We start from the raw sequence: 26,104 nt of genomic DNA on the forward strand, positions 1-26,104 counted from the left end.
TGTTATTATAAATACATAAATACATTCAAATGTGGTGGTTTAGACACATTATCACATCCTGAATAGTTAAAAATGACCTTAAAGACCTGACAGCAGCATTAGATCAGTCATTTAGAATTGTATGTCAATCAGTTTAATCATTTCAAAACTAAAAAAAACTTATTTTTGTTAAATATTCTGTGTGTACTGACATTTAAATGCTTCTTGGTTTGACATTTTGTTACCTACTGCAATTTTCAAGTGTGTACAAAATAATTATCTATATAGATGTGGATATAAAGTCGATCAATTGGCAAAACTCGTTCTTTAAATCCAAATCCGTGTGTGTGCTGGAGATTTCAGCACGTTATTTCTCATATTCACTCATTCAGAGACTTATTTGACACGAGCAGATGCAACTTTTCAAAACAACTAAGGCTAAAAACTGATATATAAACATATATAACAGCGCAACACTTTAAAGCGAATCCCATTATAAATGCTATGGATATTCAACGATCCATTTGCTGTATAAACTTTATCATCAGCAGCAGCAGCATAAGAAGAAATGACAACAGATACTCACATGTTTCCTCCACTCCAGGAAGCGTAATGTGCGTGCTGACCGTCGCAGGCGTCATACGTAACACGTTACGCTGCGTCATCACCAGGACGCTGCAAACAGTGGTTGCCAGGGGAAACGAGACGCGTACAGGAAAGCAGCGAGTGCGTGAGTGAGGGAAAAAATCAAACTTTTCCTCAATAAATCGACGAAAATGACACGGCTCTGTATCTGTAAGATGTGCAGTTGTGGGTAAGAGTGTACTTGTTTATGTTGCTTTGTTTGTGTAGTCATTTCTGAAGCCCGAGAAGGTGTTTTGAATAATTGATAGGTAAATTGTAGAAGGAATATCAAGTAATGGAACAAACTAATCTTCAGTGACAGAAATGTTTTATTATTTTGTGTTTTTCATTTTAAATAATTGCTATTTAAGTCTTGAATACGTTAGTAGAGCAAAGAGAATATGGAGAAAGCAAGTGTGTGTGTGTGTGTGTGTGTGTGTGTGTGTGTGTGTGTGTGTGTGTGTGTGTGTGGGATTGATGCTTTAGCTACAGACTTAGTGACAGAGTTTGTTACATAGCCTAGTTGTTGCCCTTGACTACACAAACATGTCCAGTAAAGGTACAGCAGGTACTGAGAAGAAGAATCTCATGGTGAAAGACATGTTAATGAGTTTGTTTTTACACAATGGACCCTCTGCCTAATATGCTTCTCCGTTGTCTTCAGCCGTCACCGCTGCACACATAAGCCGACAGCACTTTACAAGAAAGCCAGTCAGACTAATGTGTTGTCGGAGTACTCGGAGAAGTATCCTGCGTATAAAGGTCACACCCGTCCCAAGAGCCTCAAGCCCCAACTGCAGTATAAAGCTCATCAGGACATGATGGACGGAACGACGACCTTCAGGTACAGAGATATTACTTACACTTGAGTAGGGTTGCAAAGGGGCGGAAAGTTTCTGGTAAATTTCCGGAAATTTACCATGGGAACTTAACCTGGGGAATTTTGGAAATATTCCAATTTGGAAACTTAACAGGAATTTATGGGAATTCATTGGAAATTTATAATATTTATATAAAATGTATCATATACAAACATAAACATTTTTTTTTTGGTCATAACAGTAAATAACAGTTATTTACTTTTCGCGTTCAATTAATTCTAATTGAGTAAATATATAAAATAAATATATTTTTATTGCAGCAATTCTTATTTATTTCAGTGTCACATGATCCTTCAGAAATCATTCTAATATGATGATTTGATACTCAGTTATTATCAACGTTGGAAACAGTTTTTTTTTTTTTTTTTTTTTGGAACCTGTAATACTATTTTCAGGATTCACTGATTAATAAAAAAGTTTTAAAAACATATAATTTATTCAAAGTAGAAATCTTTCCTAACAATATCACTTTAATATCACCTTTTTTATCAATTTCACACATCCGTGCTGAATAAAAGTATTTGTTTCTTTCAAAAAAAAGAAAGAAAAAAATTACTGACCCCAAAATTTTGAACGGTAGTGTATTACAAAAGATTTATATTTTAAATAAATGCTGCTCTTTAAATGTTTATTCATCAAAGAAACCGGAAAAAAAAATGTATCACAGGTTATAAAAAATATTAAGCAGCACAATTGTTTCCAACACTGATGAATTGAGCATCAAATTAACATTAGAATGACTTTTGAAGGATCATGTGACACTGAAGACTGTAATGATGCTGAAAATTCAGCTTTGCATCACAGAAATATATTGTATATTAATGTATATTAAAAAAGAAAACCATTATTTTAAATTGTAGTTATATTTCACAATATTACCGTTTTTTTTTTTTGTTTTTGTTTTTGTTTTGTTTTTTGTTTTTTTTCTGTATTTTTGATCAAATGAGCATGTTATGGACTGGGAGAATGCACAGTGCATTCAGGGGGTGTGTCCTCAATATCCCTGCAGTAAGCAGTGTGCTGTGTGAATGTGATTGAGGAATGTGCAGGGTAAAAAATCAACTAAAATTGCATTAAATATGGTTGTTTTAACCAAAATTATGCTGCAAGATGTTTTTTTTTTTCAACTACATTTAAGAACTCTGTTATAGGCTAACCTGCAATTTTGCAAATTCCCTGTTTATTCCCATTAATTCCCATGGAGAGCTCCCAGCTTGGAAAATTCCCTGAATTTTGCAACCCTATTAGTGACTCTCACTAAGGCGGTTTCCCTACTATGCTTAGAATTTAATAATACAATTTAATAATTCATGGCTAGTCTGTACAGTTTTATACATTAACAATTCACCTATTCACTGGATCAGACATGCAAAGTGTAAAGTAGCAGCTCACTAGATGTTGGAACAGCTCCTCGATCTCCTTCTAAAACACCTTCCTGTTTTTCTGTTTTGTCAGGATGGACTATATCCCATATCCGGTCACCCGTCGCCCTGAGAGGCAGCAGGTCGTGTACAAGCCCAAGTCTGGAGAGATTGACTTAGGAACGACCTATAATCAAGACTTCAACCCATATGACGTGACACCATTTGTTCCTACACGCCCTAAAGAGAGAATATACAGCAAGAATGCAAAACTGGACACCATACCCACCTATAAAGGTAATGACACTTTAGGTCAGTTAGGTCATGTGATGCATACAGTTACTGGAGCATTTCTGAAGCAACCTCATCTATCAACTGTATGTAAATGTATTGATTTAGCAGACACTTTTATAGAGAGCAGCTTATAAGGAGCATCACAAACAATTTACACTTCTGTTCAAAAGATTGCAGTCAGTAAGATTTAATTTATTTTGAAAAAAATTATACTTTTATTCAGCAGTGATGCATTAAATTAATCATAAGTGACATTTATGTTACAAAATATTTGAAATAAATGCTGTTTTTTTGTATTCATCAAAGAATCCTGAAAAATCAGTTTCCTGCCCAACTGTTTTCAATATTTAAGAAGCGACAAAACAGCATATTAGAAGAATGATTTCTGAAGGATCATGTGACTTCTATTAAAAAAACATTAAAAAAAAACTTTAACACTTTACAATAAGGTCTTAGTTGTTAACATTAGTTAGTGTATTAGCTAACATGAACTAGCAATATATTTGGTACTGTATTTATTAATCTTTGTTAATTTTGGTCAATAAAAATCCAGCTGTTAGCTGTTTGTTCATGTTAGTTCACAGTGCATAACTAATGTTAGCAAATACAAATTTTGATTTTAATAATGTATTAGTAAATGCTGAAATTAACACTAACCAAGATTAATAAATGCTGTAAAATCATTGTTAATAGTTCATGTTAACCGTCTGTTCTTCTTTGGTCAAAAATGACAGAACATTTTTTTAAACAGACTTGGTGACTTTGGTCACTTTAGATATGTTAACACACCAAAAAAATAATGGACATGATTCGGATATGTTAAAGGGTCAAAAAAAACAGACACACTTGGCTCCTTTGCGGTCAAAAATCGGAAACCGACATAGAAAATGAATGGGAAATACGAAAAAATATGAAAACTCAGCCACTGTGAATTATTTATTGAATAAATTAATTATATATTTATTGAATTTTGATGTTATGTGTAACAAAATATCTTTCTCTCTGTTCAGGTTTGACTGTAGTAAAATTAATGCAAAAACTGACACTTCAAATCAACATTTCAAAAAGAAAAAATCTAAACCTTGACAAAATGTATTTGGGAATTTGAGATAAATCCATATCCACAACTTAATAAAAATAAGTATTTATGTCTAAAAACTACTAGAGAATTTATAAGCCACTTTATATAGAACTATATAGGAATCTAGTGGTTACACCATGGCATTACAGATACTTTTCTTTTTTTACTCCCACCAGATGGCACTAATCTGCCTTCAAAAATTGGATTTTAAATGCCTTGTCTCTATTTTAACATGGAATACTGTTTTAATTGAAAAATTATTTAAAAATATATTAGAAAAAAATGTGTATTATTTTCAATGAGAAAAAAAAATAGCTAATAAAAATTGTATAAATATTGCATAGTATCATAAAATACCCTCAAAATTGTAAATAATAATCAAAAAATATTATTAAACAAAAATATAATACTGTGGTTTTCCTGAGGAAAAAAAAAAAAAAAAAAAAAAAAGTAACATTTCAAGGCTTCAGACACTTTTGACCGCAGAGGAGCCAAGTGTGACCCCTAAACGAAGAGGACCAGATGGTTAACTAAATTAGTTAACTACTGAAACCTTGTAAAGTGTTACCAAAAAAATCTTACTGGCCCCAAACTTTTGAATGGTACTGTATCATAAAAGCCAAAAACATCTGCAGTACACAGTTAGACTAGTACTCGAGTGAAATGCAGAAAAAAATGAGTTATTATAGTAAGTGCCTTTCTTAAAAGTTTTGCATGATGTTTTTAAAGAGGATTTTCGTCAGTGGGAGATCAGCAGACGGGAATTGACGAAGCCTGATACAACCTATCAACCTCCTGCTGAAAAATTTGGAAATTTCACGACATTCCAGGATGATTTCATCCACCGAGGCCTTGTGCCACGCGAGAGCTACAAGCCCTCTAACGTAGCCAAGCTATCCGATGCTCCTTTTGAAAACCTGACCAGTAACAAGCTCTCGTATGTGCCACACGCTCTGGAAGCCCGTTACTTTAAACCTCCAGAAGAGTACAAACCCAGCAATGTCCCTTTCCAGGACCTCACTACCCACCGTCAGGACTACCAAGGCCTGCCGAGTCAGCTGCCCAAAAGCTACAAGCCAGAGGCGGTCAAAGTGGGATCCAGCAAGCCCTTCCAGAGCAGCACGGAATTTCGTGACCATTTCCAGCAGTGGCCCGTCTCCCTCCGGCAGATGCAGAAATCGGTGGAGTACCAGAGTCCCACGGGACACATGGACTTGACAACCACCTCACAAACCGACTACATCAAGCACCAAATCCAACCCTTCGTTTCCGCCAAACCGTTCTCACTTCCCACAAAGTCTTCCAGGCCCTTCCAGGGCAACACCACCATGAGGGACGACTTCCAGCCGTGGGTGGCGCAACGTCAAAGCGTGATCCGGAAGCAAGAGGAAATCCAGCGAGCCAGTGGGAAAATGGAAGATCTGACCACCTTCAGGGCCCATTTCATCCAGCATGAAGCTCAGCCTAGTCTCAGCTTCAAGCCCCAAAATGCTCCACTGCGGACTGATGCCCCCCTGCAGAACGAGACCATGTACCGCTCGGAGTTCACGCCCAAGAGGATCGGCATGTGTCCGGCCAGTTTCGAGTCTCCACCGGGGTTTGTTTTCGAAAACTGCGATGATCAAGGCCACCGTTTCTTCCGCAAGACGTCGTCCGCTGACAGGATGGAGACTCCGAAGGAAATGGTCTTGACAGCTTAAGAAAGTCATCATGTTATTTCTAGTAAAGATGACACAAACTAGAATATGATCTCTCTAAATTACTGTGGTCCTTTGGGGAATTGTCATGAATTATGATTTACTGATTATACATAGTTTACAATAGTAGCTAGTTTTTGATTTTCAATAGGATGGAACTGAAATGATATAAACATGCAGTGCAATACTATATTTATCTATACAAATCAGTTTTTCACATAAAATTATCAATATTCATATATACACCACCGTTTTACTATACTGTTTTTAAAAAAAATATATAATTTTATTTTAAAAGGATACATTAAATTGATCAAAAGTGACAGCAGAAATTTATGTTAAAAATATTTATATTTAAAATAAACATGGTTCTTTTGAACTTTCTATTTATCAAAGAATGGAAAAAATCTAAAATATGAAGCAGCACAACTGTTTTCAACATAGAAAATATTAAGAAATAATTCTTGAGCAGCAAATCTGCATTTTAAAAGGATTTCTGAAGGATCATGTGACTCTGAAAATACAAAACAGTTATTTAAATGGTAATAATATTCAATAATATTACTGTTTTTTTTATCAAATAAATGCAGCCTTTTGAATAAACCACATAAAGCATGATTTAAACATTACACATTTGATTGTTTAGGATAAAAAGGGATCAATAATTATAAAGATATATAAAGTGATTTGTAAAACTGTATTTTATTGTATTTGTATCACATAGACTGTTTGCTATATTGACGTGAATAGTACCAAAACTAGCGCTTCCTCAACAGATTCATGTAGCGATGCCTTCTCCACATTGCAATACGAGTAAATTCATGGATAACCTCTGTGAGTGTCTTATGTACAACATTTGTTGATGTAATTAAAATACATGCATAAAGGCCAGTAGGAAAGCATTATATTAGAGATATGGAAAATCCACTTCAGGTGCTATAAGTACGTAGGTCTGTGTTGTGTTTAATCTTAAATATGGATAATAAAGACAAACTAAACCAAGATGTAAGAAAATAAAATCCAAACTTTCTACACTCAATGTACAATATTGCACTTAAAAACACATTATATACAAGACATATTTTACAATGCAGCACTCTGTTTGAACACAAAACGTACATCTAAAAGACGGCTGGAGAAATGTGACGTTTATGGCACATGCCATTTCAATCAGTCAACGGGTTTTCTGTCATACATTCTACACCCATATTAACACATTTTGTAATAAAGTCAACATGAAAACAAAATGAACCCTTTTTACTTTCTTAAAACATGCTACTGCTCTTATTGTGCACAATTTATCAGCATTTGCATGTTATTTGAAGCACTGAACGCTACAATGAGAATGTCTAGTAAGTGCACACGTTCCCGCCCCTAGGGTTACGGCACAAAAATACAATTAAAACTTGATTTTGGAAAAAAATACTTTGTATTATATTGCATCTATTGATGCAATAGAGTGAGTGACAGCCGTCCCAGTGGCTTACATTTTTTAAGTTCAACTTTATTAAGATCCCTTGCAGGCAATTTGGTTGCAGCATAGTAGACAAAAGTAAAATACAAATTATTGGCAGTTTAGGGCCAGTTGTTCAAAAGTAATTTGGATCAAATCTTGAAAATGGGTTGTTCATTGGGAAAAAAAGGATTCTGAAATCCGATTAGATCACAAAAATCCAGTCTTGGTTTTGATCTGGATAAAATCATCAATCATTTGTGTTCAAAACTTTTTAGTAAGACCTTTGACCCAAAAATCTGGATTATACTGATCCCATCAAAAGGGTAGATTTCACAAACAAAAATGTAATAGAAAAATACAACATGTAATATACATACACACATTTTTTTTTTTTTTTTTTTTTTTGTTCTTGACTAGTTTAACTGTTAAAGTAATAAATTAAAATTAGACATTAGGCTCCACCGTTCGGTAACCTACTGTAAAGTAAAAAAAAAATAATTATGGTGCAATTGACAGCTGTAAATATCAAACAAAAATACTATATTTGATTCAAAGTGGGTTTTTTATCACAGTTTGTAAACTAAATTGCCACAATCATAAGACATGAACCAGTCAAAAGTTATTTGTTTTTTGTTTTTTTGGGCGGGTGAACACTACAAAAAACTTTTCTGAGAGAACCCAAAAGCTGTAGTTTTTCCCCATCTCATATTCTTTTTATCACAATGTCCCTTTAGGGGCTCCATAGAACACAAGTAATCCAGATTTGGTAATCTGAAAAAAGTGTGCATCATGATCAGGGTGATCCAATCCAATTTTGCTTTGAAAAACCAGCACAAAAGTAAGATAACCTGATCCTGGATAGCTTTGCCCACCTGACTCCATTCACCAACCAATCAAGTCCTAATGGATTTAGCTGTATATATATTTTTCTATAATGTCCTATTTCACTCTGAAGTATCCAACTCAGGTTAAAGAAGTAAAATGGGTTGCGACAGTATTTCATGTTGACTTTAGGGTAGGACTCTGAAAATGTCTCTCTTAATACTCCCAAGTTGTGCACTACTGATATTATTAGCATCAGTGCATTATGTACACTCAAGATGCTTTCATTTTAATTTCCTTCACATAGGTGAATGGTCCAATAAGATTGTCCTCTCATATCCACAAGAAAAAAAGGCATGTCTCTTAAATTAATACACATACAATATCACTTTCAGGGCAAGATCAAATGAAATCTGCAAAGAGACAAGTCTCGAATCTCATCAAGTGATTTTCTCTTTGGACTTCTGATGATTGTGAAAAAGCATCCAGTGAAATGTAGTCCAGAAAACACACGTCTGCCACCAGTAGACATCTTTTAGTCCACACACTCCAGGTGTCCAAGGGTTTGCACGATTTAAACGATATTCTGTATTACGAGAGACAATCAGTGCGGTGACTGAAAAGGGCATCTGTTAGTTTGGCCTCTGGTGTGCACTAGGTGGCGCTAGTGTCCTGTGAGCAGGTCTGGCAGCAGCGTTGCCGGTACAGATCCACAGGGCAAAGCTTGAGACGTTTCACCACAGGACAGTAGTGGGTTCTGTCCGTACACTCACCTAGAGAAACACACATAAAAATAGGTTAAGTAGATGACACGGTTATTTATACTTTTCAAAAGCACAATTCACACATGAATCATTAAAATACATTACACAAATGTAAACATTAAAACAGAGACTAACCCAGACAAATAAACACAAAGCAGAAGTTAAACTAATCATATTGATAACATTTTAATACATTTTCCACAATAGACTGAAATAAACTAGTTAACAAAAACAAATTTAAACATGAAAAGATAAATAATAATGACAGTTCTGAACATGCAGTCATTTTTATTGTTAATGAGTCTTTAAAAATAAATTATTTTTATTAATTACTATTAATAAAAATTATTAACTATTACTAATTTTTAATAATATATTTTCACTTGAGGTGAAATATTTGAAGAATTTGTTATTACTCTTTACCCTACAGGGAGAACCTGTTTCCTAAAATAAGATTAAGGCAAGACTAATTACCCCTTGGTTAAAGGTATAGTTCACCCAAAAATTTAAATTTGCTGTTAATTTACTCACGCCGTCCAAGATACAGTATAGGTGTCTTTTGTACAGAAGATTTTTAGCTGAAACTGGTCCTCTGTGATTCATACAATGGAAGTCAATGGGTGCCGTCACATTGAGATTCAATAAAACATATACAGACAAAACAAAATCAAAAGATTAGTTCACTTTAAAATGAAAATTAGCCCAAGCTTTACTAACCCTCAAACCATCCTAGTTGTATATGACTATTCTTTCTGATGAACACAATCTGAGATATATTAATAAATATCCTGACACATCCGAGCAGGCAGTGATGAGTATGAGCTGAACAAAGTGCATCCATCCATCATACTCTTGGGGTTAATAAAGTACTTCCGAAGTGAAGCGCTGCTTTTGTGTAAGAAAAATATCCATATTTAACAAGTTATGAAGTAAAATTTATGATGGATGGATGCACTTTCTTGAGCTTCAAACTTGGTCCCGTTCACTGCCGTTATAAAGCCGGGATGCGTCAGGATATTTATTAATTTTTATTTATTAATAACCCATTGACTTCCATTATATAAATCAAAGAGAAAGGAAAAAAACAATGTCACCTACATCTTGGATGACCCGAGGGTGAGTAAATTAACAGCAAATTTTCATTTTTGGGTGAACTATCCCTTTAACTGCTAGTTGGTCAAACTAGTTTTTAAGACCCAGTCTTAGATTCCTCCTGTAGTCCATAATTGTATCCCTTAGAACTCATCTTTGATCACCAAAATTACATATTAAAAAGTTTTTTTCATGCCATGAAATAGCTTGAATGTAACTCTACACCCTTGCCTCATTAAGTATACGCGGATCAATGAATATGCAAATTAGCCCCGCCTCCACTCACTCACACCAGCTCAGAGATCCACTCGGTCAACTTACTGAGATAAAAGCTGCACAATGGTATCGCTCTTTACCACGTCTGACACATAATGGTAATTAATATGATTAGATTTTTGCTTGACTATACGGAGGAGGATTAGGGCCAAGCAACTATAAAAAGAAAATAAAACCATCTCGAGATTAAAGTTGTTAAATTTCGAGAAAAAACATGTTAAATTTCGAGAAAATGTTGAAAATAAAGTAATTAAATTATGAGGAAAAAGTCGTTGAATTACGAGAACAAATTCGTTAAATTATGAGAAAAATGTTAAATTTCAAGAAAAAAGTTGAGATAAAATGTTGAGAATAAATCAAGTCATTAAATTAACAAATTTATTCTCGTAATTTATAGAATTTGTTCTCATAATTTAACAACTTTTTTCTAGTAATTTAATGAGTATATTCTCGTAATTTAATGACTTTATTCTCAACATTTTATCTCGACTTTTTTCTCGAAATTTAACGACATTTTCCTTATAATTTAACGAATTTGTTCTCGTAATTTAACAATTTTTTTCTCGTAATTGAATGAGTTTGTTCTCGTAATTTAACGACTTTTTTCTTGTAATTTAACAAATTTGTTCTTGTAATTTAACAACTTTTTCTTGTAATTTAATGAGTTTGTTCTCGTAATTTAACGACTTTTTTCTCGAAATTTAACGAGTTTGTTCTCGTAATTTAACGATTTTGTTCTCGTAATTTAACAACTTTTTTTCTCGTAATTTAACGAGTTTGTTCTTGTAATTTAACGACTTTTTTCTCATAATTTAATTAATTTGTTCTCGTAATTTAACGACTTTTTTCTCGTAATTTTATGACTTTATTCTCAACATTTTATCTCGACCTTTTTCTCGAAATTTAACGAGTTTTTTTCTCGTAATTTAATGACTTTATTCTCAACATTTTATCTCAACTTTTTTCTTGAAATTTAACGAGTTTTTTCTCGTAATTTAATGACTTTATTCTCAACATTTTATCTCGACTTTTTTTCTTGAAATTTAACAACATTTTCCTTATAATTTAAGGAATTTGTTCTCCTAATTTAACAACTTTTTTTTCTGGTAATTTAATGACTTTATTCTCAACATTTTATCTCGACTTTTTTCCTCGAAATTTAAGAACTTTAATCTCGAGATGGGTTTATTTATTTTTTTTTTATTATTGCTTGGCCCTAATCCTCTTCCATATGACTACATATCAAACAGTTTATTAATTAATTTGCACATGGTTTGTCTTGAAGCATATTAAAAACACCACATAGACATATAAACAACATTAAAAACTTGATTTTCACCACAGGGGGATTTTAACACAGTCAGGGGTGCATTAACTGGTTTGCATAGTAGATGCTATATTTTCACTAGTATTATCAGTTGATTTATTGTTTATTAAAAAGAGCGTGATATGATCCTGTTCACTGCGGTGTGTGAAGCAACATTACATGCTACTCTAAATACAATATAAGTTCATTTATTGGTGTTATTTTATGAAATATTTCTGCACCCAGAACCAAGTTAGGTGACAAAAAAATATTTTTCATTAAGTTTCAGCACAGAGGAGTGAAGAACAAAAAGCAGATGTTTGGACAGACAGGATTCCTGAAATGACCGAGCTTAGAAGAAAAGAAAACCCCGGGAACAAGAGCGAATTCTCTCGGGAAGTTGTGTTAACGGACGGACAAATAGCAGGTCTTCAAGAGTGATGGAACAAGCCAATATAATTCGCCCTCAGGTCGGTAATATTTTCCCTTATTAAACATGAACGCTCTAATGGTGTCAAACAAGGGCAAGCATCTTTCGAACTGTACTAACACTCAGGCTGGTTTATAAGAAAGGCTTTTAGAGCTAAAATTAAAAGACCCACTGCCACAGGAAGTGACGTTGCAGTGTTGCCAGGTAACAGGCCGCCGTTGCCAGGCGCAGTGCTGGTCGGGGAGAGTTTTTTTGTTCTGCCGATGGACGCATTCCACTCTTCGGGACTGGAAGCCGCTGCCGCACGCCACGGTACACGTCCTCCACGGTAACACCTTCCAGTGCACGTTGCACATCTCGGATGAACAGTTCCTCACGGATGACGGCCTGAGAGGTGTTTGGGAATCACACATTATATTCACAACACATTAAAAGAGCTTTGAATGTGAGAATAAGTGATGCTAAATATAAGTCTGGCACCTTTCTTTTGGGTCACATGTTTTGGACGTGGAGTTGCTGAAGTGTCTGCATGACACCGTTCGGCTCTGTGTGGCCACCGCAGGACCCAGACAACGACCCGTGCACTGTTGAACACATCACGTGACACGCATTAAAACCAAAGTATATGCAAAGTGGATAAAGTTTTAACAAATGCAGCTATTCTGACACAAAATACTGTAGCTCAGTGGTTAGAGCGTGGCACTAGCAATGCCAAGGTCATGGGTTCGATCCCAGGGATTGCACATACTCAGATACAAATGTATAGTATAATGCAATGTAAGTCGCTTTGGATAAAAGCGTCTGCCAAATGCATAAATGTAAATGTAAATAACCTAACATAAACATGATTGTGGGTATTTGACAAATGACATTCATTTTTATATGATTGCATAAAGGCCGTTCACACCAAGAACGATCATAGCACTGTCCACACCACAGCTGTAACGATAACGCAGAGGTGTGAAGTACTTGAGTAAATGTAATTAGTTTCTGTACTTAAGTATCTTTTTGACTACTTTGTAGTTGTACTGAGTGTCAAAGATATTGGCAACTTTTACTCTCTACTTGACTACATTTTTGAGCAAGTAAATGAAGATTTTTACTCCACTACATTTGTGATGAGTAAAGCGATTACAAATTACATTTTTCATGGCACCTAACTTTTTCTGCAGCAGTTTGTTTCTGCTATAAAGAAGCAATATCGCCATCTAAGGGCATTTAAGGTACTATATCTTGTGCATTTTGCCTTTACTCACCCAAACTTGTCAACAAGACTACTTTACATGAATCCGAGTGCATTAGCAGGGAGTTGCTGATCGCAGGTGTTTGATTTATTAGATTAGGAAATGACTGCAGCTGGTGATGAACCTCAAACCAGCACATACAGTAGACTTTGACTATTTAATTTGACTTAACATTGTTTTATTTATCTGCTATATTGACAAGACCTTTTTGATGGATATTGGTTTACATATGACCTTTCTGTGCACTTGAGCTCAACTGAGACTTGAGAGTTTGTAGACGTTTAAAAGATTGTTGTGTCGACCTTGATTAGTCATGCACTCAGAATAAATGGTGAGAAGTATTAACGATGAGATCATTACGCCAGGCTAGCAAACAGTGTAAAATAAAATGACCTCAGGTATCCAGCTCTAGTTTCGACAATATTGTCTTTCTTCCTTTGAAGTTGCAGTGAAAAAGACTAGGTGTTGTTTTTTTTCCACTATATTGACTTTGTCAGCTAAATTCACTGTTAGATTAGATTGATTACACTAGCTATTTACTCAGAACATTGCATACTGAGGACATCTGCTGGTTAAAGCTGTGTAAATGCATGCTGTACACACTTTGAAACACTGCTTCAGGAAGCTTCGGAGCGTCATGAATCAGTGTGTCGAAACAGCGGTTCGGAGCGCCAAAGTCACATGATTTCAGCAGTTTGGCGGTTTGACACGCGATCTGAATCATGATTCGACGCAAAAGATTAATACCGCTCCGAAGCTTCCTGAAGCAGTGTTTTGAAATCGTCCATCACTATATAAGTCGTTATTTTGTTTTGTTTTTTGGCGCACAAAAAATATTCTCGTTGCTTTATAATATTAACATTGAACCACTGTACTCACATGAACTGATTTAAATATGTTTTTAGTACATTAATGGATCTTGAGAGAGGAAAGTCATTGCCGGCTATGATTTAATGCTGGCTATGCAGGCTTCACTGAGCCATCGGATTTCATCAAAAATATCTTAATTTGTGTTCAGAAGATTAACGAAGGTCTTACGAGTGTGTAACAACATGAGGGTGAGTAATGACATTATTTTTCATTTTTGGGTGAACTAACCCTTTAAGCTTTCTGTGGTTTTCTGGAGTGACAACGAACATTTTATCTTTTATGTGAAGTACAATAAACATCATAAAAGTTTTGGCCATCATTCGGATGGGGTCCGCTACAACAGGCTTGGAAGTTATAGCCGTAATTAAACTAAACTATACCTGTTTTATCTCCATGCAGCATATATTTTCTGGCTCTGCAGGCATTAATGTCCGAATACGGTTTGGACTGAACACTGTTTCTGACATTGTTAGTGCACCCTGACTCTTAGGCTCCGCCCTCTTAGGCCAGGAGCAGCAGCTCATTTGCATTTAAAGGGACACACACAAAAATGGCGTGTTTTTGCTCACCCCCAAAAACTGGCAATTTTAACAAGATATAAATGATCTGTGGGGTATTTTGAGCTGAAACTTCACAGACACTCTGTGGGAACACCAGAGACTTATATTACATCTTGTAAAAAGGGGCATAAAAGGAAATAGGAAAGGAGATGTTATGTTCCTCCTGCCATAACCCTGAACCACCCTGCTGAATGGCCGGGATGACGTCCTGAATCCTGAATGAGTGGATGCGAGCCGCCATCTTACATACCCATATGTTCAAGGGAGTGGCTTGGCATGCAAATTCCACTCGCCAATTCCACTGGCCGTTTTGAATCGACAGAATATTTCATAATTAAATAATTGCGTATATTGGTGGACCGAAATGGCTCAATGTCAATATATTAGAAAATCTGCTGTACTGGTAACCGACTAATGCCAGTGATCTCAAAATGACCAGATATGAAACTATTTTAGATCATTGCTCCACATTAAAGAGGTTAGAATGAATATAAAAGTGTCAGTAAACGTACCTTCCCCCACAGGCCGGTGAGCCACTCCACACAGGTGTGAGAGGTGCACTCTTCCCTGTCTTCAGGTCGAGGAAATCCTTCACACGCGGCGCTGGACAGAACCTTCATGCTTCCTGATGCCTCCACCTGCTGACAGGAGACCCGCCTCTCTCTGAAGCCCCGCCCACAGGAACTGGAGCATTTGGACCACACTGTTGACGCCCAGCTGACATATACAAAAAGAACATGCAGTAGTTCAAAGTCAGAAGAGCTTCAAAATTGGTTACATTTTAATTATAATGTGCCATTTTGTCATTATAGTTCCATTTAGCACTGCTAGTGCAGCAGAAATCACACACTTCAGCTGTAAACAACATTATATATAATTATTACAGGATATGATTTATCTTCACACTGAAGCTCCATGAGATGTTTTACTTGACATTTTGCTAGCTGCATGTTACCAATTTTCTTTGCACTCACTAACAATCCTCAAACTTCTAGCTAACTCTGGATTTGTGCCATTCCAAACCGACAAGAATATATATCGCCATACATTTCAACAGCGTTCCTAACTGGCGATACGTACGGCTGGATATTTCTGGTTCTTGAAAAAGCACAGGTTGTACCCAAGTCACTGGGGAGCTCGGAGCCTCTGCGGGGCATTTGGGGTTGTGTTAGAGCGAGAGAAGCAGTAACAAAGACACGCTTTGTGAGAGGATCTCCCGCTGATGGCTCTGAACTGACGCTAAGCGCTTTTACAGAGCCATATGATTCATGTGCTGAGCCCAGACGCATGGCAATAATCAGATGATGTTTTTGGCATGGACGTATAGAAGTCGGAGAGCGTTTGTGTGCACTATCTATCCTGTGTTCTCTGTGAAACCCTGAAACCCTCGATCAATCAACTCACGATATGAAACGTGGACTATGCTAATGAGTCAGACTCGGAATATTTTCTCTGCAAAAAAACTCCTGCTTGCTTTTATAGCAAAGAGCGAGAGTATGTGCTAATAATATTTAGTTGAGAAAATTAATCGAAAATTGAGCGTTTTACTTTTTTAAATTAGTGTTATTTAAGGTAGTTTTATTAATGTTTTGAATTAGCTTTTATTTTTATATTTTTAGTTTTCATGTTAAAGACACATTTAGTTAAAGTTTAAAGTTGGTCTACTAATATTAATATTTGTATTTTATCTTCTTTTAACAGAAATGTCTTAAATATTTTGAGTTAACAATGTCCCTGGGCTTATTGTTCAAAAATGCTTTTCAAAAATGCTTTTTTTTAATGAAAAATGTCAATTAAATTATCAATATTAAATTGCAATATGCTAATGGCCAAATGAAAATAAGAATAATATAAAATAAAAATAATAAGCAACTATATGACGTTAAAGAAGTTAAATGTGTTTCAAATGCCATTTCACACTGTCTTTATGAAAATTATGCTGAATTAGCAAATTCATCATTTTTGTCACCAAAATGCCCCCCAAAATTCCAAATAAGGGGGCAAAAATGCCCCTGCACAATTAAACTAAATCTATTAAGGCAGTTGCGAATAAAATTTAATGTGAAAATGAATGAAAAGTGTTGATTGTGACATTTAGATCTGCTCAGATTGTATGCAATTTCTTTTTCTTTCTTGCATTATAACCACCATTACTGTTGAGCTTATGAACACACTTTAGTCATAAGGAACGTTTTGCTCGCTTTCTGTATAGAATTTATTCCCAGTTTGAATAACTGCTTTGATTTTTCATGCTACTAAAATAATTAGTAAATGTAAAATTTAGATTTTCTAATGCATAAAAAGCAGTAAACTAATTCAAATACGGTTCTTAGCTTGTTTTGTTTGCGTAGCCAGAATATAATGCGAGATTTCCCCAAACACAAAACATTTGTATGTATTATATTATTATACATTAATAATAATTATTACAATATCAAAAGCAATAATGGGGAACACATTTTCACTATTAACTATGATTTTTGCCTCAATAAACTCCTAATTTACTGCTTATTATTAGTTAGTAAGCTAGTTGTTAAGTTTAGGTATTGGGTAGTATTAAGGGATGTAGAATATGGTCATACAGTATAAGGCATTAATATGTGCTTTATAAGTACTAATAAATAGCCAATATGCAAGCTAATAAGCAACTAGTTAAAAAACGGTAATGGTTCCCCATACTGAAGTGTTACTGCAATAATCAACAATAATGATTATACAATATCATCAAATAACATTACAGCCCTACCCTGTATTGAGCTGTTTTTTTGTTTTGTTTTTTTTTATTTGTATACTTCATGTAGGCTATTTACATGAGGCAAATGTTATGTAAAGAGATGTAGAGAGTATTCTGATCAAAGTCAATGGTTAAATTTAAGGTACACTATGTAACTTTCTTTTGGCTTAAAAAGATCAAATTTTAAATAATGAGTCAATACTTCATCAATCCTTCTTCCAAAAAGTGTTTTTGTCTCACCCTGATTCACTATGGTAAGACTGTTATAAGTGTTTATATTTTAGACCTGTCGGGGTGGTTTTTGCTGGAAGTTGTGTACATATGTAATCTCTCTCTTTTTGGCAAGAATATCAGTTATTTATACTGAATATGGGCCATACAGAATTGGTTCAAAGTCAGAGTTGGAAACGTCTTGACATTTTTTTTTTTTTCACACAAATTTTGCATGTATGCAAATTGTATAATATCCAAGGTATACATTTCTAGTAATTGTACAGTTAATTCTCTCTCCAAATGTGCCACTACTGAAACACAATGATAAATAATTTAATAAGAAGGGTTACATTGACTGATTAAGATTTTTTTTTTTTACATCTACCTTGTAAATATATTTTTTTGCTATTTTTTTAAAATTGTTTTCACAGTAAATCAATAACAATTACAATTTTAACAATATTTCAAGTGTAATTTATGAGATTTGTTGTATTTTGAATCCAATCTTTCTTTGTAAAAGGCATAAAGTTTATCATACTGATTTCAAAGTGAAGGATTCATTAGTCTGAATATACATTGAACCAAACACTATAATAACATCTTAGTTGATCATTCAATATACTAATAAAATATAATAAAACATCCCATGTTCCAGTCGTGACTGCACATTATCGGTAGTGACAGTAATGTGTTGGTAGTGACCACATCACATGACAGGATTTTAACTCGCATACTAAAACATTAAAATACTAATGATTTGCATAGCACAGTTCTGAACAGTTGTACACACACAATGGCACAAACACTAAATTTGATCAAATAACACCCAAAAAAACAAAGACGTCACAAGCAAAACTTCACCACATTTCAGTTGTGACTGTTTCGGTAGTGACAATTTCACATTTCTGAACAGCTGTACACACATAAAAACTAAATTTTATGGATTAACACCCAAAAAAGTGTGCTTAATTGCAGAAAAAAGGTGTTTGGTAGTGACGTTCCTAAAAGTTACACACAGATTTTCAGACTTTTAAACACATTTAACTCAAAATGATGGATCTGTCTACTCTGAAAGAGAGGCTGCGAGAGGGAGGAACACAGGAATATTTCCTGATCAAAAATGTAGAAGTGTGTTAAAATCAGTCTCAGCCAATAGAGTAAAACACACACTGTTTCGGTAGTGACATGAAAATGCGGGACACATATTTTTAAATAAAGTTTTATGATTTAAATATAATTATTATTTTTTTTACCTTTTATTCTAAATGCTCTGATTTCTCTGCACTTTGTTGAAATGGTAAAAAATTAACAAGGACTTCTCTAGCCAGACCAGTGCACCGACAAAAAGACGCTCTTTTACACTGACAGCTGATATCTGCTCTTCTCCAGCCCCATTGGACCCATGCAGTTTGATTCATGTGCTTCGTTGAGCGTCCGCACAGCCCCTGAAAAGACTAATGCTGGGAAGGGGATGATAGATGGGCTGTTTGATGGAGAGAGGCACTTTGGCTGAGAATCAGAGGACCGGGGTGCTGCTCGCAGTCAAATGTATCACAGCTCACAGGATTGTGAAGGGTTCTGCTCTCTTTATATCAAAGTCTATGGAGAGATCCATCAGCAGACGCTCATTTATCAAAGACAGAGCGACTGACACTGTCAGACTTCTAAATCACTAACGTTCAGAGATTTGGGGTAATTATACAGTACAATCAAGGAGTTCAGAAGCAGTGCTTACTGATATAGACAATAACTCCCTTTGGATTTTTTTTCCATCCTCAAACACCCCCCCTAAAGTGATACCATACAATCACCTCAGTTGCCATAATGACTTCATCAGAAACGAGCTGTGTATGAAACCATTCTACTCTACTAACATGCAGAGTGTGTCATGCCAAATGCTTCAGATTACTGAATACATTTATTTGTTTACTTATGGAAGTATACCTGGGAGGGCAGTCCAGGATGTTGCATGGCCGTGGTTGACTGATTGGTTTGGGAAGATGATGACAGACCGAATGAGGCGTCTCCCTGCCCTCTGATGTCAGACATCTAACCTTCCTCATCTGAGTCCCTCTGTTGCCACAGGAAGCGCTGCATGAGCTCCACTCGCCCAAACGCCACTCAAACTCTAACACCCGAAAAAGACACAAAGAGAAGTATACGCACGATAAGTGATGATATTCAAATTCTGGCTCATACCAATAAGCAGAAAATTATTAAAATAGATTTGTTGCTTTTTGTTTTTTCATTTATTTATGTAAAACATTGTATATTATTATAGTATAGTAAATAGTGTAAAATATTATAGAATTTTAGTATTGACAATCTATTAATTATCAATAATAAAATTCTAGATTATCTGGACTAAATAAATTAAAAATAAAACACTAAAGGTCACACTGAGTCAGACATTTTCGAATCGGGTTCAATTTTCTGCATTTTTCGCATCCGTAGCAAGCACTTTGAGAGGTGTTTTGACAATTCAGGGCCACCATACAATATTTCCTCTTTCTTTTTCTCTTTTTAGGAAGAGAGAGGACAACAAAATCATCCTCACTGCTTGAAGACTCATTTTGTATTGTTTTGCGAAAGTCATTGCAACTCAGTGTGTAAAGACCTTAAAGCGAAAATCAGATGTTTTAACTGCTTCATCACATAGCATTAAAAGTCTAAAGTTTGGGCTCAGTAAAATTTTTATTTTTATTTGAAAGAAATTAATACTTTTATACAGCAAGGATGCATGAAACTGATCAATAACGACAGTGAATTACACAGTAAAAAAAAAAAAAAAAAAAATCAAATAAATTATAAATTCTTCTGAACTTTCTAAGCATTAAATAATATATTCATCAATATATACATATGATAATAATACGAACATTTCCTGAGCAGCAAATCATCATATTAGAATGATTTCTGAAGGATCATGTTGTCACATAAGACACGTGTTTTATCCGCTCAATATATATAACACGATGGTTTTATGTATATTTGAGTTTTAATTGGGTTACATGTTGCCTTAGCCATTTTATTCCTCTTACTTATTTTAATGTGTGTATGTCTTTAAATGTGTATAGTTCTGCCTGTCATGTGACTGATCACATGACCGGAACCAGGAAGTAAGCCAGCATAAAGGAGGCAGCATGACAAACAAACAGGTTCACCAAGCAAAGACCACAAGCTGGATTGAGGAGTTTCATTTTACGGACTTACCTTTCCAGCAAACCACATCACTTTTCCATTGGATTACCACTTTCAGGACTTACAGTATACACCAGTGGACACTTTCACATTGGGACTTTCAGCACGATACTAGGACTCTTAAGGACTGTTTTAGGGTATGGTGTAAATGGACTCCACGCTTTTAAACAGCCTAAGTTATTCTAGTTTTATTGTGTTGTTTTAAGTTCCATGTGAATATTGTAAATACATCTTATTTATCCACAGTTTAATCTGACCCCATTTTAATTCATGTAAAATCGACCAAAAGGGCCGATCATTACAATGTGACGCTGAAGACTGGAGTAACGATGCTGAAAATTAATTTTAAAATAAATTACATTTTAAAACATATTTAAAAAGAAAACAGTTATTTTAAATGTAATAATATTTCACAATATTACTGTTTTTACTGTAAGTCTTGTTGAGCAAAAGAGACATTAAAATATTAAAATATCTTACCAACCCTAAACTTTTGAATGATTAAAACGTATTATTTTTAAGTATTAAAAAATAAATGTATTATTTTAATGTATTAAAAACTAAAACGTTTTTCCTTTGCATTTTTGAAAAGTACAGACAACAACGTCAAAATGATCCCAGTTCACATGGATCCGCGAAAACGACTAAAAACGCTGTATTATTCATGCCAGGCCAGTAGGTGGCGATGTCACTTTAAAGAAACACTTACACGCCTATAGACTGAACATGTAATACGCATGTGCATGATGTCACTGTTTTAATTTAAATTTTTGTAATTTAAACAGAAATGATAACTATCATTTTCAAAAACGTGCACTTTGAATCCCGTTTTCAAAAGTTTGCATTTTCAGGCCTCCAAAACACTGTTGTCGTGTAAATGAATGGCCAAAATGCATGAAAAGTTTCGAGCACAGACAGAAACGTTGTCAAAACAATAACAGTTCATACAGATCCACAAAAAAAAACTAAAAATGCTGTTATGCTGCCAGGTCAGTAGTTGGCGGTCACTTTAAAAAAAAAAAAAACACTACACACCTATAGACTAAACATATAACAGTATTGTTTTCAAAAACTTGCACTTTGAAACACATTTTCAAAAGTTTCATTTTTAGACCTCCAAAATGCTGTTGTCGTGTAAATGAATGGCCAAAACACATAAAACATTTCCCATTTTTAGTTGAAAACGGTGTCGTGTAAACAGCCCCCAAATATAAAAGTAGGAGAAATAATCATTTAAACAATTTAATACTGGCCAATATACAGTATATCCAACATAAACAGATACTGATAAATAAATAAAAAGCCTAATTTTGACCAATAACCGATATGGTACTAATTTATCATGCATCCCTAAAAACAATGTATTTATGTACACTCCTTTGATGCAGCAATATGTTTACATGTTCAGTGAAGTTCAGTTTCAAAGGATGAAATGGGTACGGCATGAATCAATATCACAGCATCAGGCAAGTACTATCAGAGAAGAGGCACTATTACCCAAGTAGCTGCCAAATCGCCTGATTCTAAGTGAGAGGTTACAGAGACCATTTACAAGCCCTTAAAGGTTTCTAGGAATCTGGGCTTGAATATCCACACAATCATCTCTGCCTTTTAAAATTCCTGGCATTGTGCGGGAACTGAAAGGAAGACATGGAGCTTTAACAAGACACAAATGAGCTCTCCGAGTGGTTGGTTTTCTACAAGACAGAACTGAGGTACAATTCATGTCCAAGCCTTCAACACAACGCATAACAATTTTACTTCTGTCTATTCTGGGTGCTGAGTTTCATCGGAAGACTGCTATTCATCATTCACACACTTTTATACGGGTACTCTTTGCTTCTTTTTTATTGTCACATTATACATTCAACAAAAAGACACACAAAACCAATCACAAATAACAACAAAATACATTAATTTATAAAGAACAAAACCATATATTGCAATTGCATAGTGTAGTTCTTAAATCCCTAACATAAAGCTCATTAAAACTAAACATCTTTATATATATTAGATTAATAGACAGTAGATAATGATAGTAGTGCAAGGAATCGTTAAAACGCTAGCTTAATATGAAAGGTTTTCAAATCAAGAGCATGCATCTGATGCCTGAAAATGTTGTCTACTCTCATTAACACTCACGCCACCGGCCTCGCTCCGTTCCCGCGGCTCTCAGCCCCGCCCTGTTTGACACAACAGTCATTTACTCAAGTGGTGCTCACAGCAGAGAAAAATGACGTCCAGCTGCCCCTTTCTGGACATCTTGGGTGGAGTTCAAACAAGTCCAGCTCCACCTCTGTGGATCAAATGGGTGGAGCTTGACCTAATTAAGTTTAGCGACAGGGTTAGGGTGTTGCTGGACCTTCAACCTCCCACCATTTTCTCTACAGTGAGCAGCCTCTCCATTTGTGTCATTCCTGAATATATCAGCAGTTTTGAAAGAATCAGTTTGTCAGAATGAATGATTCAGTGACTCAATCATTAAGACTTGCTGCCACCTACTGGTGGTTTTAGTTTTCTATTTAAAAATAGGCCTATTATTTAATTTTTTCTAACATTTCATATTTTTGTATTGAGAATTGTATATTTTAAAACATCAATAACATTAGGCTATTTATGCAACCGTCTTCACAAAACCTTATCCAGCACTTCAAAACTCAAAAGTTTGAATATTTTACAATTTAAATGTTATTTTTAATGTGATGACCAAAAACATTTTTTGTTCATCTTTCAAAGATTGTCCCCATTTGTAAAACTAAAAGTTTCACGATATAAGAAAACTAACATTTGGTGAAAAACAAGCACTTATTTAAAATATTTAAAGACATGAAATGACCACTATAACCAATAGATGGCAGCAGAGGAGAACTTACTGGTTCATTTCATTTAGCCGTTTCCACTCTTAAATATATATTCTTTTCACAAGTTTTGCTTTTGAATTTATTTTTAGAGATTATCAAATCCCTGTTATAACATTAAAAATGTATTTTTTGTGTGAAGTATATATTTGTAGGAAAGGTCAAATTCTCATGAATCTCTCTTTCCTTCAAATTGCGAATGAAATTACACAGACAGTGAGTAAAAGCTGCTCTGTTTTCATTTATGTATTTTTGAAATTTTGGTTTACTTTGTAGAATTGAATTATGAATTTACTTCAGCTGGTATAGTATCACAAGATATGTTTATGGTATTGTGACAACCCTACTGTATGCTGTTCCAAAACTAAAGAGAGCTGTTTCTCCGTACACATATTGTTTCTGTTCAAACTCACCTTGTGAAAGCACATGAATCCAAGCTGTGAGACGCTGCTGGTTGTTGATCTGTGTTTGGCACTCGTAACGTCCATCAAATTTCCCTCCATGCGTGTTCATCTCCAGAACTCGTCCTCCCACCAGCATGCGGTAGCTCGCGCCTGGACTCTGCTTTAGGGTCTGGTTCTGATGGGACCACTTGATGGGCTTCCTGTGACTGGGGACCACCGGACATCCTAAAGGGGTTATGGGTGAATTTCAAGAGGAAATGGACTTGACGTCTCCTGTCATGTGTAATTAGTCTTAAAAAGCAAACCATTTATTCACTAAAGTCTGCAAAACCTACTAAAATGCATTTAAGACTCAATAAAACAGTCTTACTGGAAATCTGAACTCACAAACACACAAAAAATAAATAAATAAATAAGAGCTACAAAGGCTGTCTAATTTGTTAAACATCTGCTGTATTAATTTAGCAGCTATAATTTGTTTATGTTGTAGAAGAAAATATGTATTTGATTTTAATTAGCAATTTTTAGTTGTTATTCAGGATAAATATCTTAAAATTCTTGAAATAAAATACATTAACTTTATGAAACAAATTAAAAATACATGACAAAATCTGCCAGCGTAATAAGAAAAATACATATTAAAGACATTTTCTCTGAAAACAAGTCGTACACCATCATAAACAATAAAAAAAATGTCAAATTATGTAGGTAATAGTGTTATTCAAGATACTGGAATTTCCAACTTCACTACAATGCCTTGAAAAATATTGAAATTCCATACCATTTTTGATACAGGCAAAACTGCCATATATATATATATATATATATATATATATATATATATATATATATATATATATATATATATAAATAAATTTATTTAATAAATGTATACATTTTTTATTCTGACATGGTATTAAAATTATATGTAGAAGTTGTTGATTTGTTATGAGAAAGAATGTCCGGAAAAATGAATTCCATCGATACCATTCGGAGTAACCAATATAAAGGGACCAATATCATCAATATCATGTGACAGGATGTGACATCATTCAGACACCTGCAAAGGCCCACATGGTCATGAAGCAAAGTAACTAACTCTCTCTTCATTGTAAAATTGAAATACAGATTAATGCTTACAATTAAAGTTACAAAACTTATTCAGTCAAGATCAGTGAGTGATTTTCTCTCTGTCTTTTGTTCTTTGATTAACATGACAGACAGCATCAGGTTTATTAGGCTGCTGTCACTTTAAGAGCTAATGCACAGATACAATATACCGTCTTTCTCAACTATTTACGTTCCAAAACTTACTATATTTACCTGAATCCTCAACAAGACAGGCATTTTGACATAATTTTGTACGTATTTGACCATTTAAGCGCAATGAAAGAGTCATGAAAGAGTAATCAATTTGCTTCTTGTGATCTGTTTGAGTGGTGGCTTTATGAGATCGCCCTTATATAGATCAGTGGTGCACACGCTTTTGATGTGAGCGCAAAACCTGCGGGAATTACTAAAATTATGCGCAAAATGAGTGAGTGACAGGAGGCGGGTGTGTGTCAATTCGCCGTTGGAGAGAAAAGATCAATAATGCTCAGCTGGTATTGGTGTAATGATACTGCAGTAAAGTAGCATTGGATCTGTTTCCGATATTTCAGTATTGATACATATCGAAATATCAATATTTTTGACAACAGTAGAAGGTAAGACTAATTGTATGGTGTTTAAATTCTAAAACAAGCTCATATCATTTAAACTGCATGAAAAGTGCCATACCGATCCTTAAGATATCTCCAGGTTTGACCGTGACACTGGTGCCGATCACAGAGGCCATCAGAACCCTCTTCTTGTTCATCTCCTTTGAAGGCTGGTGCTCGGATTCACCCAAAGATCCTCCTGCTATTAAAAGAGCATTGTGTCATCAAGTACTTCACAATCAACCAAAGCATTTCTA

At 34.8% G+C, this 26,104-nt stretch overlaps 3 protein-coding genes across 7 annotated transcripts in view; 1 reads left to right on the plus strand and 2 right to left on the minus strand.

Annotated features, from left to right (window-relative positions):
* efl1 (elongation factor like GTPase 1) overlaps window positions 1-599 on the minus strand; it is a 148,077-nt gene extending 147,478 nt beyond the window's left edge. For 2 of the 3 annotated variants that reach the window (XM_067401090.1, XM_067401088.1), the window contains exon 1: window positions 566-599. The gene's annotated coding sequence lies outside the window, so the exon portion shown is untranslated. Of the gene's footprint in view, window positions 1-224; window positions 515-565 lie in introns of those variants that run through there. The other variant, XM_067401089.1, reaches the window with a different exon arrangement.
* Window positions 600-673: 74 nt separating this feature from the next.
* saxo2 (stabilizer of axonemal microtubules 2) lies at window positions 674-5,933 on the plus strand. Its single transcript, XM_067401095.1, has 4 exons — window positions 674-793; window positions 1,268-1,447; window positions 2,940-3,142; window positions 4,950-5,933. Exons 1-4 carry the CDS (start codon window positions 756-758, stop codon window positions 5,918-5,920), a joined length of 1,392 nt encoding a protein of 463 aa, XP_067257196.1. The 5' UTR covers window positions 674-755; the 3' UTR covers window positions 5,921-5,933.
* A 3-nt stretch (window positions 5,934-5,936) lies between these two features.
* Window positions 5,937-26,104, minus strand: part of adamtsl3 (ADAMTS-like 3) — a 231,238-nt gene continuing 211,070 nt past the window's right edge. For 2 of the 3 annotated variants that reach the window (XM_067401093.1, XM_067401091.1), the window contains 7 exons: window positions 25,927-26,049; window positions 24,157-24,372; window positions 19,629-19,812; window positions 15,250-15,454; window positions 12,544-12,647; window positions 12,236-12,450; window positions 5,938-8,968 (listed from right to left, as the gene is read on the minus strand). In XM_067401093.1, coding sequence (XP_067257194.1) covers window positions 8,850-8,968; window positions 12,236-12,450; window positions 12,544-12,647; window positions 15,250-15,454; window positions 19,629-19,812; window positions 24,157-24,372; window positions 25,927-26,049 — 1,166 coding nt within the window. In that variant the 3' untranslated portion in view covers window positions 5,938-8,849. Of the gene's footprint in view, window positions 8,969-12,235; window positions 12,451-12,543; window positions 12,648-15,249; window positions 15,455-19,628; window positions 19,813-24,156; window positions 24,373-25,926; window positions 26,050-26,104 lie in introns of all 3 variants that reach the window. The other variant, XM_067401094.1, reaches the window with a different exon arrangement.

Source organism: Chanodichthys erythropterus, chromosome 11 (genome assembly GCF_024489055.1).
Source record: "Chanodichthys erythropterus isolate Z2021 chromosome 11, ASM2448905v1, whole genome shotgun sequence".
Taxonomy (NCBI): domain Eukaryota; kingdom Metazoa; phylum Chordata; class Actinopteri; order Cypriniformes; family Xenocyprididae; genus Chanodichthys; species Chanodichthys erythropterus.

Excerpts from the sequence above, each read along its gene's own strand:
- saxo2 (XM_067401095.1), top strand. The coding sequence starts at position 756 with ATGACACGGCTCTGTATCTGTAAGATGTGCAGTTGTGG. Across the intron at positions 794-1,267 it reads TGTAAGATGTGCAGTTGTGG|CCGTCACCGCTGCACACATA; the intron begins GTAAGAGTGTAC and ends CGTTGTCTTCAG. Across the intron at positions 1,448-2,939 it reads GACGGAACGACGACCTTCAG|GATGGACTATATCCCATATC; the intron begins GTACAGAGATAT and ends CTGTTTTGTCAG.